General features: G+C 39.6%; 1 protein-coding gene across 1 annotated transcript in view; it reads right to left on the minus strand.

Moving 5' to 3' along the window:
• EPRS1 (glutamyl-prolyl-tRNA synthetase 1) overlaps positions 1-14,976 on the minus strand; it is a 327,712-nt gene that overhangs the window by 48,388 nt on the left and 264,348 nt on the right. Inside the window, exon 29 of the mRNA XM_053712775.1 lies at positions 14,428-14,506. Within this exon, the coding sequence (XP_053568750.1) occupies positions 14,428-14,506 (79 nt within the window). The remainder of the gene's footprint in view (positions 1-14,427; positions 14,507-14,976) is intronic.

Consider the following 14,976-nt stretch of genomic DNA (forward strand, 5'->3'; position numbering starts at 1 on the left):
CCTGGGAAGTTTCTTATTTAGATGAGAAGCCATCAGATCTATTTCTGGAAGACCCCACATTTAAAAATCTGAAAAAACACATCTGGATGGAGAGACCACCCCCCCAGATGTAAAGTCTGACGGCTGAGATAATCCGCTTCCCAATTGTCTATACCTGGGAAATGTACCGCAGAAATTAGACAAGAGCTGGATTCCACCCAAGCAAGTATCCGAGATACTTCTTTCATAGCTAGGGGACTGCGAGTCCCGCATTGATGATTGACATATGCCATAGATGTGACATTGTCTGTCTGAAAACAACAGAGGCCAAACCTGAAGAGCCCTGAAAAAAGCACAGAGTTACAAAATATTGATTGGTAACCTTGCCTCTTGAGATTTCCAAACCCCTTGTGCTGTCAGAGTTCCCCAGACAGCTCCCCAACCTGAAAGACTTGCATCTGTTGTGATTACAGTCCAGGTTTGACGAACAAAAGAGACCCCATGAATTATACGGTGGTCTTCTAACATTGAACATTGGGATTTAAGGATATTAATTGTGATATCTTTGTATAATCCCTGCACCATTGCTTCAGCATATAAATCTGGAGAGGTATCATATGAAAACGAGCAAAGGGGATCATGTTCGATGCTGCAGTCATGAGACCTAAAACTTCCATGCACATAGCCACTGAAAAGGGATGATGGAGACTGAAGGTTCCGACAAGCAGAAACCAATTTTATTTGTCTCTTGTCTGTTTAAAGACAGAGTCATGGACACTGAATCTATCTGGAAACATAAAAAGGTGACCCTTGTCTAAGGAATCAAGAAACTTTTTAGTAAATTGATCCTCCAACCATGTCTTTGAAGAAACAACACTAGTTGATATGTGTAAGATTCGGCAAAATGTAAAGACTGAGCTAGTACCAAGATATAGTCCAAACAAGGAAACACTGCAATACCCTGTTCTCTGATTACAGAGAGTAGGGCACCGAGAACTTTTGAAAAAATTCTTGGAGCGGTCGCTAGGCCAAATGGAAGAGTGACAAACTGGTAATGCTCGTCTAGAAAAAAGTATCTCAGAAACCGTAGTGGTCTGGATGAATCGGAATATGAAGATATGCATCCTGTAAGTCTATCGTGGACATATAATTACCTTGCTGAGCAAAAGGCAGAATAGTCCTTATATTCACCATTTTGAAAGTTGGCACTCTCACAAAACGGTTAAAAATTTTCAGATCCAGAATGGGCATGAATGAATTTTCTTTCTTTGGGACAATGAATAGATTTGAATAAAACCCCAAACCCTGTTCCTGAATCGGAACTGGTATGATTACCCCTGAAAGCTCTAGATCTGAAACACACTTCAGAAAGGCCTGAGCCTTCACTGGGTTTGCTGGAACGTGTGAGAAAAAAAAAAATCTTCTCACAGGAGGTCTTACTCTGAATCCTATTCGATACCCTTGAGAGACAATGCTCTGAATCCATTGATTTTGGAAAGAACAAGTTTTCTCTGTGAAAAAATCACAAAAAGACAAAGGCGCCTCCTGGTGTAATACAGTTGGTGAAAGAGATTTGTTAGGTTATCAAAAAGGTACTCACAAGTGGAGCAGCACCCAATTGTGCTAAATCAAACAGACTGGGATCTCACAGTGTCCTAGCTCACTGACACTGCAAGGAAACTGGTTTCTCCAACGTCTTGCCGGACTGATAGAGCTCAGACTCTCACAAAGAGGTTTAAATAAAACCAAATTTTATTAATAAAATAAAAATCTCAGTGTCTCATGACACTAAATATTAAAAGAACAAGCAACCCACTCTATCTTCCATGAACATATGGGAGGGATTTATTGGAAAGATCTTTGTGCTCTACTCTTGCCCTACAGCGCGAGTTAAAGTGAATGGCCACCTATTGGATTCTTTTCAGATACGAAATGGCACGCGTCAGGGGTGTCCTTTATCCCCATTATTATTTGCCCTCTCTATTGAGATTTTAGCGCATAGGATTAGACTCAATGGTCAGGTACGAGGTATCAAGGTACACAATACAGAATATAAAGCGGCTTTTTATGCCGATGACATTTTATTGACATTGACCGACGTAAATAACTCCATTCCTGCCCTGATTAGAGAATTTCAATTATATGGTAAATACTCAAACTTCCACCTCAATCTTACTAAATCTGAAGTCCTAAATGTGAATGTCCCTCAGGACGAATTGGTAGAAATAGCATCCTGCTGTTCTCTCAGGATCCAACCTCAGAAGCTCAAATATCTAGGAATTTATCTTATGGCCAACCCGTTAGATATGATCGAGGCCAACTACACCCTTATTCAACATGAAATTGTAAATGACCTTTCTAGATGGAGCAATAGGCCCTTTTCTTGGTTTGGTAGGATTCAAATACTAAAAATGACCTTGAATACTTTATCTTCTTCAGACAATACCACTTCCGCTGCCATTTCAGTACCTTATTAAATTGCAAGCTAAATTAGAGACTTTTATATGGAACAAAATTAGGCCCAGAGTGCAAAAGAAAACACTATACCTGTCCAGAGAGAGAGGGGGGCTGGGTGTGCCGGACTTAGTCCGCTACAGGACGACCACTCTTCTACAGCGGATTCCGGAATGGTGCACCCAATCAGACCAGAAGCAGTGGATCCGTTTGGATTCGGAGGTTCTGGGGGGTGGGAAATGTGGGCGCCCTCGCGTGGCTCACTCCTCAGAATAGTCCTATCCTGATCAAGCAGTACCCCCTTATAGGTAAACTATTTGCACAATGGAATAAGACAGTGAACACATCTATGCATATTTCTGCTAACCCCTCCCCTTTAACACCCTTTAGGGGGAACCCTGAGATCCCTTTGTATAATAACTCTCGCTTGGAGGCGGCTTCGGTACACATTCGGGACAGAGCAATTGGCTCTCTGATTAGAGAAGGAAGTCTGATACCACAGAATGAGTTGGTTTGAGTGGAGGACTCTGTCTTCACTTCTTGGTTTTCGTATGCCCAGGTCGCCCACTATGTACACTCACACATCAAAAAAAACTTAATGAACAGGCAACTTACACCTTTTGATAGCCTTTGTATGTTGGAAAGCCCAGCAAGACACATATCTAGAATTTATAAACTATTGACACCCCCAGACATTCTGCCTGATTATGTACGTAAGTGGCATACTAACTTGAATACAGACATAGCGCCAAAGGACTGGGAAAAAATCTTCCTTTTGCATAAAAAATCCTCAATATCGGCCAATACACAAGAAATGAACTTCAAGTTCATTTCGAGATGGTACATGACCCCCACTAGAATCAAACAAATATACAAGAAAACGAACGGGAGGTGTTGGAGGGGCTGTGGAGGGGAAGCTGATCTTCTGCACATATGGTGGAGATGTGATAGAATAGTCCCCTTTTGGAATTCGGTGATAGCATTCATTAAACAGGCATTCTCAATCACACTACCTCAGAGACCAGATATACTGCTTTTTCACTCTTTGCCCAGGGTTGAACAGGCTCCACTTCAGCAACTCCTCATGATCTTTCTAAACTGTGCTAAAGCACTTGCCCCCCAGAGGTGGAAGTCGTCAGTGATCCCCACATTAGAACATTGGAAAGCCCAGGTTACACTTACCTTAAAATTAGACAGGAGCCATTATTGGGAATCAGGCACGATTGAGATGCATGAACTAATGTTTGCTAAATGGCATGGGGCCCTGAGGGGCGATGATGGCCTATAGTTGTATATAAGTTTTAGACGTAATTGGATTGGAATTGGAATCCTGTGGAATAATTGATGTATATCCTTTTCCTCTTACCCCTTCCCCGGTATTATTTTTTTCCTATTTTTTTTCTTCCCTCTTCTCTCACTTTCTCCTTCTCCTCCTCACTTATTAACCTTTTTCGCTTTAGTTGACACGTGTAGAAGTGTAGTCGCTTAATTGTTATGGCCCGAAAGACTATTGTCTTTCTATTGAAAGATTGTAACCACTGAGTTCAAGGGCAATGAATAATATTTGTTTAATGTTGATGTTAATATTTTTGGAAACAAAGTTATCTTTTGTTTTTGACAATAGTGTTAAGCCAAAAAAAAAAAAAGAAGAAGTGTAGAGCGTTTACATGGACTTACGATGTATCTTATATATGCATGTAAAGAGGTTATTGAGCCAGCCTCCACCTAATGCTGGCAAACTTTGTATGTACTACTCTGTTGTAATTTATCAAATTATACATCAATAAAGCTCTTTTAAAAAAAAAATTAAAAAAAAAATTAAAGAACAAGCAACGCGTTTCTCAGACTGCTGTCTGTTTCATCAGGCTTCCTTGCAGTGTCAGTGAGCTGGGACACTGTGAGATCCCAGTCTGTTTGATTTAGCACAATTGGGTGCTGCTCCACTTGTGAGTACCTTTTTGATAACCTAACAAATCTCTTTCACCAACTGTATTACACCAGGAGGCGCCTTTGTCTTTTTGTGATTTTTTTCACAGAGAAAACTTGCTCTTAGATCCTGATTTCCCTGACAAAGCAGCTGACTCCAGTCATCATCTGTGTTCCTGATCATCCTGGTATTTGATCATATTCATCATTTGGGACTATTCCCACCCCAATTGGGACATTTACCATCTATATAACATTGCAGAAGAAGACAGCATTTCCAGATAAGAACCTTTCAGGAATTTCTTATTACTGTCTTTGTTATTATTTGTGTTGTATCCTATGTTTCTCATAGTCCCATATGTATAAATATTGTTTCTTATTTGTTTACATTATTTCATATAGTATATTTCATTCTAGTTATTACATTTAATGTCTTGTTCTCTTCTCTCTTAGCCTATTTACATAGTAATCATATAGGGTCCTGTGCGCCCCCTAGCAGTAACACACCCTTAGTGTTACTGACTGTTTATTTTGGAAATAATCTGCCCAAATGTCTTGGAAATTTTTTAATCTGCTCCCTACCAGCTGAGCTGGAATGAGGGCCGCACCTTCATGCAGACTTGGGGACTGGCTTTGGTTTCTTAAAAGGCTTGGATTTATTCCAACTTGAAGAGGGTTTCCAATTGGAAACAGATTCTTTGGGGGGGGGGGGGGGGGGATTGGCTTTCTGTTCCTTATTCTGTCGAAAAGAACGAAAACGATTAGAAGCTTGAGATTTACCCTTAAATGTTTTATCCTGAGGTAACAAAAAACTCCCATCCCCCAGTAACAGTTGAAATAATTGAATCTAACTGAGAACCAAATAAATTATTACCTTGGAAAGAAAGAGATAGTAATCTAGACTTAGATACCATGTCAGCATTCCAATATTTAAGCCACAAAGCTCTTCTAGCTAAGATAGCTAAAGACATAGATTTAACATCAATTTTGATGATATCAAAAATAGCATAACAGATAAAATGATTAGCATGTTGAAGCAAGCGAACAATGCTAGACAAATCAGGATCTGTTTCCTGTTGCGCTAAACTTTCCAACCAAAAAGTTGATGCATATGCAACATCAGCCATAGAAATGGCAGGCCTGAGAAGATAGCCAGAATATAAATAAGCCTTCCTTAGATAAGATTCAAGTTTCCTATCTAAAGGGTCTTAAAGGAAGTACTATCTTCCATAGGGATAGTAGTACGTTTGGCAAGAGTAGAGATAGCCCCATCAACTTTGGGGATTTTTCCCCAAAACTCCAATCGAATTGCTGGCAAGGGATACAATTTTTTAAACCTAGCAGAAGGAATAAGACGTACCAGGCCTATTCCATTCCTTTGAAATATCAGAAATAGCATCAGGAAAGGGAAAAACCTCTGGAGAGGAGGTTTACTAGTTTTAATATCAAGAGGACTAGTTTCCTCAATATCCAAAGTAATCAACACCTCTTAACAAGGAACGAATATACTCCATCTTAAAGAGATAAGTAGAATTGTCAGTGTCAATCTCTGAGATAGGATCTTCTGAATCAGATAAATCCTCATCAGAGGAGGATAAATCAGTATGTTGTCGGTCATTTGAAATTTCATCAACTTTATGAGAAGTTTTAAAAGACCTTTTACATTTATTAGAAGGCAGAATAGCAGACAAACCCTTCTGAATCGCATCAGCAATAAAATCTTTTATATTCACAGGGATATCATGTACATTAGATGTTGAAGGAACAACAGGCATTGTACTAGTACTGATGGATACATTCTCTGCATGTAAAAGTTTATCATGACAACTGTTACATACTACCACTGGAGATATAATCTACTACTACTAATTTACAACAGATACACTTATCTTTGGTAGAACTGTTATCAGGCAGCAGGAATCCAACAGTGGTTTCTGAGACAGGATCAGATTGAGACATCTTGCAAATGTAAGAGAAAAACCAACATATAAAGCAAAATTATCAATTTCCTTATATGGCAGTTTCAGGAATGGGGAAAAAATGCAAACAGCATAGCTCTCTGAGCGTAGAGAAAGGCAAGAGGCATATAGGAAGGGGGGTTTAAATAATTACATTATTTGGCGCCAAGAATGACACGCAATGCAAAATTAAATTTTTGTCGCTAACATCCGGAAATTACGCAACTCGCGTCATGACAGATGCAACCTTGTGCAAGGAACCTGGCATCAACTAAGACGCCGGAAATGGCAAACTTGCGTCAACGAACGTACCTTCACGCCAAAAAAAATCTCGCACCAATAATGACGCAATAAATAATAGCATTTTGCGGCCTCGCAAGCCTAATTTTGCCCGCGAAAATTAAAGAAAACAGTCAATTTTGAAGAAAAGACTACACCCCAGGTAAGAAAAAATAACTTCCTAAATACGGTTTTCCCAATTTTGAAACTGATAGTCTGCAAAAGGAAATATACATAAACCTGACTCATGTCAAATATAAGTACAATACATATATTTAGAACTTTACACTAATACATAAAGTGCCAAACCATAGCTGAGAGCGTCTTAAGTAATGAAAACATACTTACCGAAAGACACCCATCCACATATTGCAGATAGCCAAACCAGTAATGAAACAGTTATCAGTAGAGGTAATGGAATATGAGAGTATATCGTCAATCTGAAAAGGGAGGTAGGAGATTAATCTCTACGACCGATAACAGAGAACCCATGAAAAGATTTCCTGCAAGGAAAACCATAGAATTCCATAGGTGATACTCCCTTCACATCCCTCTGACATTTAGGAATCTGGCTTCAAAATGCTGAGAAGTGCATTTCACAGAAGAAAATCAAGCACAAACTTACTTCACCACCTCCATAGGAGGCAAAGTTTGTAAAACTGAATTGTGGGTGTAGTGAAGGGTGTATTTATAGGCATTTTGAGGTTTGGGAAACTTTGCCCCTCCTGGTATGATTGTATATCCCATACGTCACTAGCTCATGGACAATTACATGAAAGAAAACTATGTAAACAAAAGATAGCAGAAGAAATCACACTTCAGATAGGGATGGTAGAGACAAAGCAATTAAAAATGATCATTTTAGTACCTAAGTACTGGCTTTTGAGTATAAAGACAGATATATGATAGATGCCTCTGTGTACAAGGGAGGTCTTGATCTCCCTGCAAACTCAACCCATTTAAATGGGTTGTGGATTTAATGTGACGTTATTTCATAAACAAAAATATACCTAAATGAGCTATTATCCATACAATTTATAATTATCAGTGGGTAATTGAAAACACATTAAGAGAAACCCAATTACAGTATCATGAAATTGAAAGGAATATCCTGCTGTAAAAAAATGCTCTATTTAAATAAAGCCTTTTATTTTTAAATAACTTGTTCAAACGATTGCACTCCTGGAACATCCCCTTTCCATTACACATGAGTAAACAGCCAGTGATTGGACCTGACAAGGTTACACCTGCATCCTCCCCTGGCAGAGGACTATAATTTTAACTATGCAGAGTTTAAAAAGTAAAATAAATGAACTTGTTTAAAAATAAAAAACACTCTAATGAAACATAGTATTGAATTTTTTATATAAATGTCCCTTTAAATACTAATGAATCAAGGGGTGACAGTTGGCAACTCAGAATATAAACTCTCGCTTTTTGCGGATGACATTCTGCTAACTCTGACAAACCCATTGTATTCCATGACTAACCTTTATCGGGTTCTACAAGACTTTGCGAAAGTGTCGGGATACAAGGTGAATGCTGATAAATGATATTGATATTAAATGGGTTATTAAAGTCTCTCTTACCTACTTAGGGGTCAAACTCTCAAGACTCATATGATAGTTTATACAAACAGAATTACATTCCACTCTACAACTCTATTGGACGAGACTTAAGGACCTGGAAAAATGGCACCTTTTCGTGGTATGGCCGCCTTTCATCCATTAAAATGAATGTACTTCCAAGGATATTATACCTACACTCACGAATAAAATCCCCCCCTCGAACTCCAAAAATTACAATCAGACCTCATCTCTTTCTTGAGAGGTGAGGGAAGAGCGAGAATAGCCTCACATAGATTAACCAGACATCGACGACTGGGGGGAGTGGGTGTACCGAATTTACAGGACTATTATTTAGCAGCCAGAATAGCTCAAGCCTCACTCCTTCACAAACCAATACAAGACATTATCTAATTGAGATGGACATTATGGGAATAGATAATACAGACGATCCCTTATGGGACTCTGGGACAGCTTCAGTTCACAACGTCCTTAGACTATCTTCAACGTCAGATACCATATCATATTGAAAACTGATAACCAAACACTCAGAACTACTTCCACCAAGAACATGGGTCAAACCGCTCCAACTCTTACTACCAAAGGAAACGCACAGACTAGTCAGTAAGTGGGTTAATAAAGGTTTATACAGGGTTGCAGACTTTATCGCTCAATCTCAAATAATCTCATTTACTCACCTACAAGAAAAACTACACCCACACAAATTACGCTGGTTCCTATATCTCCAAATTTCCTCAGCCCTTAACAAATATGAGATAACCCGGGGCAAGCACCCATCTACAGTCCTAGAAACAATATGCTTGAACCCGAACAGAGAGAAGCAAACTATTTCTAAACTATATATAGCACTTCAGGACAACTACCATACCTACAAATCACCTATAGCATTAAAATGGGAGGAAGACGGGCTGACCGTCTTCCAAAAAATGAATGGGATCAGGTGTTCTTTGACTCTTGCAGAGGCCTAATCAGCGAAGACCTCAGAGAAAATTGCATAAAAACAAGGTTTAGGTGGTACCGTACGCCCCTGAGAACATCACACTATTCTCTCAATCAATCTAAACTATGTTACAGAGGGTGTGGGGAACAGGGTTCCTACAGACATATGTGGTGGGACTGTGGGCCAATAAAACATATCTGGCAACAGATTAATGGTCTCCTTAGTAGGGTTCTAGATGAAAAGATACTTCTAACGATTGCCCAAGCACTTTTGAATAGACAGGACCCCAATCTGAACTCCACAATTAACAAGTTAATCAAAATAATTTGTACGGCTACTAGAGTCTGTATAGCGAGGTATTGGAAGGAAGGTCCAAAAACTTGGAGAGTAGTGCTAGATAAGATACAGGATATTTACATTATGTCTGAGAAGGTGACCTGGATACAAGGGGACATAGAACAATTTAACAAAATTTGGTTTTATTGGATAATGCACAATTCCTCAGAAGATAGGTAGTTGGTGCAACCATTAGGGGGCCACAGAAGACTTAATTATTCTCAATACTGGATAAGATTAAGCTAATAGAGAACTTCAGACGATGTTAAACAGAAAATAATTCAAATCACAAACACTGATCTCAATTCCTTTATTTAGGTGCTTTTTTTTGTTATTTTTTTCACCTTTTCATTTTTATTTTTTGGTTATCATGGTTTTGTTTATTTACAAAGTACATTATATGTTCCTGTTTAACATTTAATATGTATAAAATGTTTTTGTAATACTTAAGGATGATGCATCGTCTGGGACAATGTGTTTATTGCTCTCAGGATGTACTAAATAATGTACAATTGCTTTATGGAAACAAATAAAAACAAAATTTATGCTTAGCTTACCTGATAAATTTCTTTCTTTTGCGATGTACCGAGTCCACGGTTTCATCCTTACTTGTGGGATATTATCCTTCCTAACAGGAAGTGGCAAAGAGAGCACCCACAGCAGAGCTGTCTATATAGCTCCCCCCTTAACTCCACCCCCCAGTCATTCGACTGAAGGCCAAGGAAAAAAAAAGGAGAAACTATAAGGTGCAGAGGTGACTGAAGTTTTTAATAAAAAATACCATCTGTCTTGAATAGACAGGGGCGGGCCGTGGACTCAGTACATTGCAAAAGAAAGAAATCAGGTAAGCATAAATTTTGTTTTCTTTTGCATGATGTACCACGGTTTCATCCTTACTTGTGGGATACCAATACCAAAGCTTTAGGACACGGATGAAGGGAGGGACAAGACAGGAACCTAAATGGAAGGCACCACTGCTTGCAAAAACTTTCTCCCAAAAATAGCCTCCGAAGAAGCAAAAGTATCAAATTTGTAAAATTTAGAAAATGTATGAAGCGAAGACCAAGTCGCAGCCTTACAAATCTGTTCAACAGAAGCATCATTTTTAAAAGCCCATGTGGAAGCCACCGCTCTAATAGAATGAGCTGTAATCCTTTCAGGAGACTCCTGTCCAGCAGTCTCATAAGCCAAACGGATTATGCTTTTCAGCCAAAAGGAAAGAGAAGTAGCCGTAACCTTTTGACCTCTACACTTTCCAGAATAGACAACAAACAAAGATGATGTTTCACGAAAATCTTTGGTTGCCTGCAAGTAAAACTTCAAAGCACGAACCATGTCCAAGTTGTGCAACAGACGTTCCTTCTTAGAAGAAGGATTAGGACACAGAGAAGGAACAACGATTTCCTGATTGATATTCCTGTTAGAAACAACCTTAGGTAGGAACCCAGGTTTGGTACGCAAAACCACCTTATCAGCATGGAAAACAAGATAAGGCGAGTCACATTGTAATGCAGATAGTTCAGAAACTCTTCGAGCTGAAGAGATAGCAACTAGGAACAAAACTTTAAGATAAAAGCTTAATATCTATGGAATGCACGGGTTCAAACGGAACCCCTTGAAGAACTCTAAGAACTAAATTCAGACTCCATGGCGGAGTAACAGGATTAAACACAGGCTTAATTCTAGCTAAAGCCTGACAAAAAGCCTGAACGTCTGGGACATCTGCCAGACGCTTGTGCAACAGAATAGACAGAGCAGATATTTGTCCTTTTAGGAAACTAGCTGACAATCCTTTCTCCAATCCCTCTTGGAGAAAAGACAAAATCTTAGGAATCCTGATTTTACTCCAGTAGTAGCCTTTGGATTTGCACCAGAAAAGATATTTACGCCATATATTATGATAGATTTTCCTGGTAACAGGCTTGCGAGCCTGAATCAAGGTATCTATGACCGACTCAGAGAAACCTCGCTTTGATAGAATCAAGCGATCAATCTCCAAGCAGTCAGTTTTCATGTCCACCGAGTCTATCAGAGTCCCTAGAAATGAAACTCTTGTGAGGAGGGAAAGAGAACTCTTTTTTACGTTCACCTTCCACCCGTGAGATCTTAGAAAGGCCAACACTAAGTCCGTGTGAGACCAGGCTAGTTGGAAAGTCGACGCTTGAATTAGAATGTCGTCTAGATAAGGCGCCACTGCTATGCCCCGCAGCCTTAGAACCACCAGAAGGGACCCTAGCACCTTTGTGAAGATTTGTGGCGCCGTGGCCAACCCGAAGGGAAGAGCCACAAACTGGTAATGCTTGTCCAGAAAGGCAAACCTGAGGAATTTGTGATGATCTTTGTGGATAGGAATGTGTAGATACACATCCTTTAAGTCCACAGTGGTCATATATTGACCCTCCTGGATCAATGGTAAAATAGTCCGAATGGTCTCCATCTTGAAAGATGGAACTCTTAGGAATTGGTTTAGGATTTTGAGATCTAGAATTGGTCTAAAAGTTCCCTCTTTTTTGGGAACCATAAACAGATTGGAGTAGAACCCCTGCCCCTATTCTGCTTTCGGAACTGGGCAGATCACTCCCATGGTAAAAAGGTCTTCTACACAGCGTAAGAACGCCTCTCTTTTTGTCGGGTTTACAGACAATTGAGAAAGATGGAACCTCCCCCTTGGAGGAGAATCCTTGAAATCTAGAAGATATCCCTGGGTTACGATTTCTACTGCCCTGGAATCCTGAACGTCTCTTTGCTCAGGCCTGAGCAAAGAGAGAGAGCCTGCCCTCTACTAGATCCGGTCCCGGATCGGGGGCTATCCCTTCATGCTGTCTTAGTGGCAGCAGCAGGCTTTTTGGCCTGTTTACCCTTGTTACAAGCCTGATTAGGTCTCCAGGTTGGCTTGGATTGAGCAAAGTTCCCCTCTTGCTTTGCAGCAGAGGAACCACTCTTGAAGTTTCGAAAGGAACGAAAATTATTTTGTTTGGTCCTTGCCTTATTTGACTTATCTTGAGGGAGGGCATGACCCTTCCCCCCAGTAATGTCTGAAATGATCTCTTTCAGTGCAGGCCCGAATAGGGTCTTACCCTTGAAAGGGATGGTCAAAAGCTTAGATTTAGATGACACATCAGCCGACCAGGACTTAAGCCATAACGCTCTACGCGCTAAAATGGCAAAACCTGAATTCTTTGCCACTAACTTAGCAAGATGAAAAGCGGCATCTGTAATAAAAGAATTAGCTAAGTTAAGAGCTTTAATTCTGTCCAGAATATCATCTAGTGGGGTCTCCATCTGAAGAACCTCTTCTAGAGCCTCAAACCAAAAGGCAGCTGCAGTGGTTACAGGAACAATGCACGCTATAGGTTGAAGAAGAAAACCTTGATGAACAAAAATTTTCTTAAGGAGACCCTCTAATTTTTTATCCATAGGATCAATGAAAGCACAACTGTCTTCAATAGGTATAGTTGTATGCTTAGCCAGAGTAGAAATAGCTCCATCCACCTTAGGGACCGTCTGCCATGAGTCCTTTATGGTGTCAGATATGGGAAACATTTTCTTAAAAACAGGAGGGGGAGCAAACGGAATACCTGGTCTATCCCACTCCTTAGTAACAATGTCAGAAATCCTCTTAGGGACCGGAAAAACATCAGTGTAGACAGGAACCTCTAAATATTTATCCATTTTACACAATTTCTCTGGAACTACAATAGGGTCACAATCATCCAGAGTCGCTAAAACCTCCCTGAGCAATAAGCGGAGGTGTTCTAGCTTAAATCTAAATGCCGTCATATCTGAATCTGTCTGAGGGAACAACATTGAGAGGGAATATCGGATACGGCTACTAAAGAGTCAGAAGGCTCAGCATTTGATCTTAACCCAGAGCTACTGCACTTCTCTTGCAACCCTGGCAGCTTAGATAAAACCTCTGTGAGGGTAGTATTCATAACTGAAGCCATATCTTGCAAGGTGAAGGAATTAGACGCACTAGAAGTACTTGGCGTCGCATGTGCGGGCGTTACTGGTTGTGACACTTGGGGAGAACTAGATGGCAAAACCGGATTTCCTTCTGTCTGAGAATCATCCAATGCCAAATTTTTATAAGTCAAATATGCTGTTTGCAATTTATAGACATATCAGTACCAGTGGGACACATTCTAAGAGGGGGTTCCACAATGGCTTCTAAACAAATTGAGCAATGAGTTTCCTCAATGTCAGACATGTTTAACAGGTTAGTAATGAGACAAGCAAGCTTGGAAAACACTTTATTTAGTGAAAAAACACAATTTTCAAAAACGGTGCTGTGCCTTTAAGAGAAAAAAAAGGCATACACAAAAACTGCAAAACTAGTTAAAATTCCTTCAAATTTTCTGAAATTTTAACAGTGTACCCACAAAGCTTTAGAAAGATTGAAGATAAAATACACAGTTTAACACCTCTTTCACTTTACCCTTCCTGCTTAGAGCCGGCAAAGAGAATGGGGGTGGAGTTAAGGGGGGAGCTATATAGACAGCTCTGTTGTGGGTGCTCTCTTTGCCACTTCCTGTTAGGAAGGATAATATCCCACAAGTAAGGATGAATCCATGGACTCGGTACATCATGCAAAAGAAAAGAATTTCAACATAAATACTAATGAATCAGACAGATTAAGGGCACTGCATGTATCTGAAAAAAAGTTAAAGAAGCCTTAGGCCTTAAAAGATCTTTGGTTTATAACTGACTATTGTCAATGTCTGCCATTTTATTTATTTCCTATTTCAGTTCATACTTTTGCTAGGGTATAAAAATTATACTATAGTAACCTAAGATTAAGGTTATTAAGAAGAGAGATTGATTCAGATTCTGGGCTTGTCACCATTTAGCCAAATGCTGTAACCAGTACTATTCATATTATGCTTTTATACGAGCTACGTTCATCTACATGAGTGCAAGCTGTTGCGTTGTTTCATAGCGTGTATGTATATTTGTATAAAAATCTTACCTTTCCTGAGTCCAGCTGTTTCTGAAATTCTTCCATTGAGTCAGCTACCAACATATGGCTCTTCAGGTCATTGAGTGCCCTAAAATAAAGTATTTAAAAATGCAGTTACACATAACAGAAAGAAAATCTGATTCTTACATACATTTCATATTATTGAGGTTGTTCTTTGCCTCCCTTTAGTCATGGATGCCCGTTTGCACATGTGCAGCAAATCTCTTATAGATAGATACCTGCAGTGTAACCTAGATTCCAAAATGGCAGTCCCCATGATTAGGAGGGGAGGGGTTAAATGTATGAAATATGTTTAATGGCCCTTTAACATCCCCATCACAAACATTTACTTAACATGATCTGCATCCCATAAATTTATACACTCATGGGGACAGAGCAGGAAACGTGGAACTACTTGAAATGCAGAGAACAAGCACAATGATAGAGAATGGATCCAACACTAGGTATAAAGCAGACAGTCTTTATTGAAAACAAAGCATCAAATAAAAGCCAAGAAGCATAGCAAATTACAACTCGGGGTTGGGAGGGCGGTTCTTG

This window comes from Bombina bombina, chromosome 4, assembly GCF_027579735.1.
Source record: "Bombina bombina isolate aBomBom1 chromosome 4, aBomBom1.pri, whole genome shotgun sequence".
In the NCBI taxonomy this organism is placed as follows: Eukaryota; Metazoa; Chordata; class Amphibia; order Anura; family Bombinatoridae; genus Bombina; species Bombina bombina.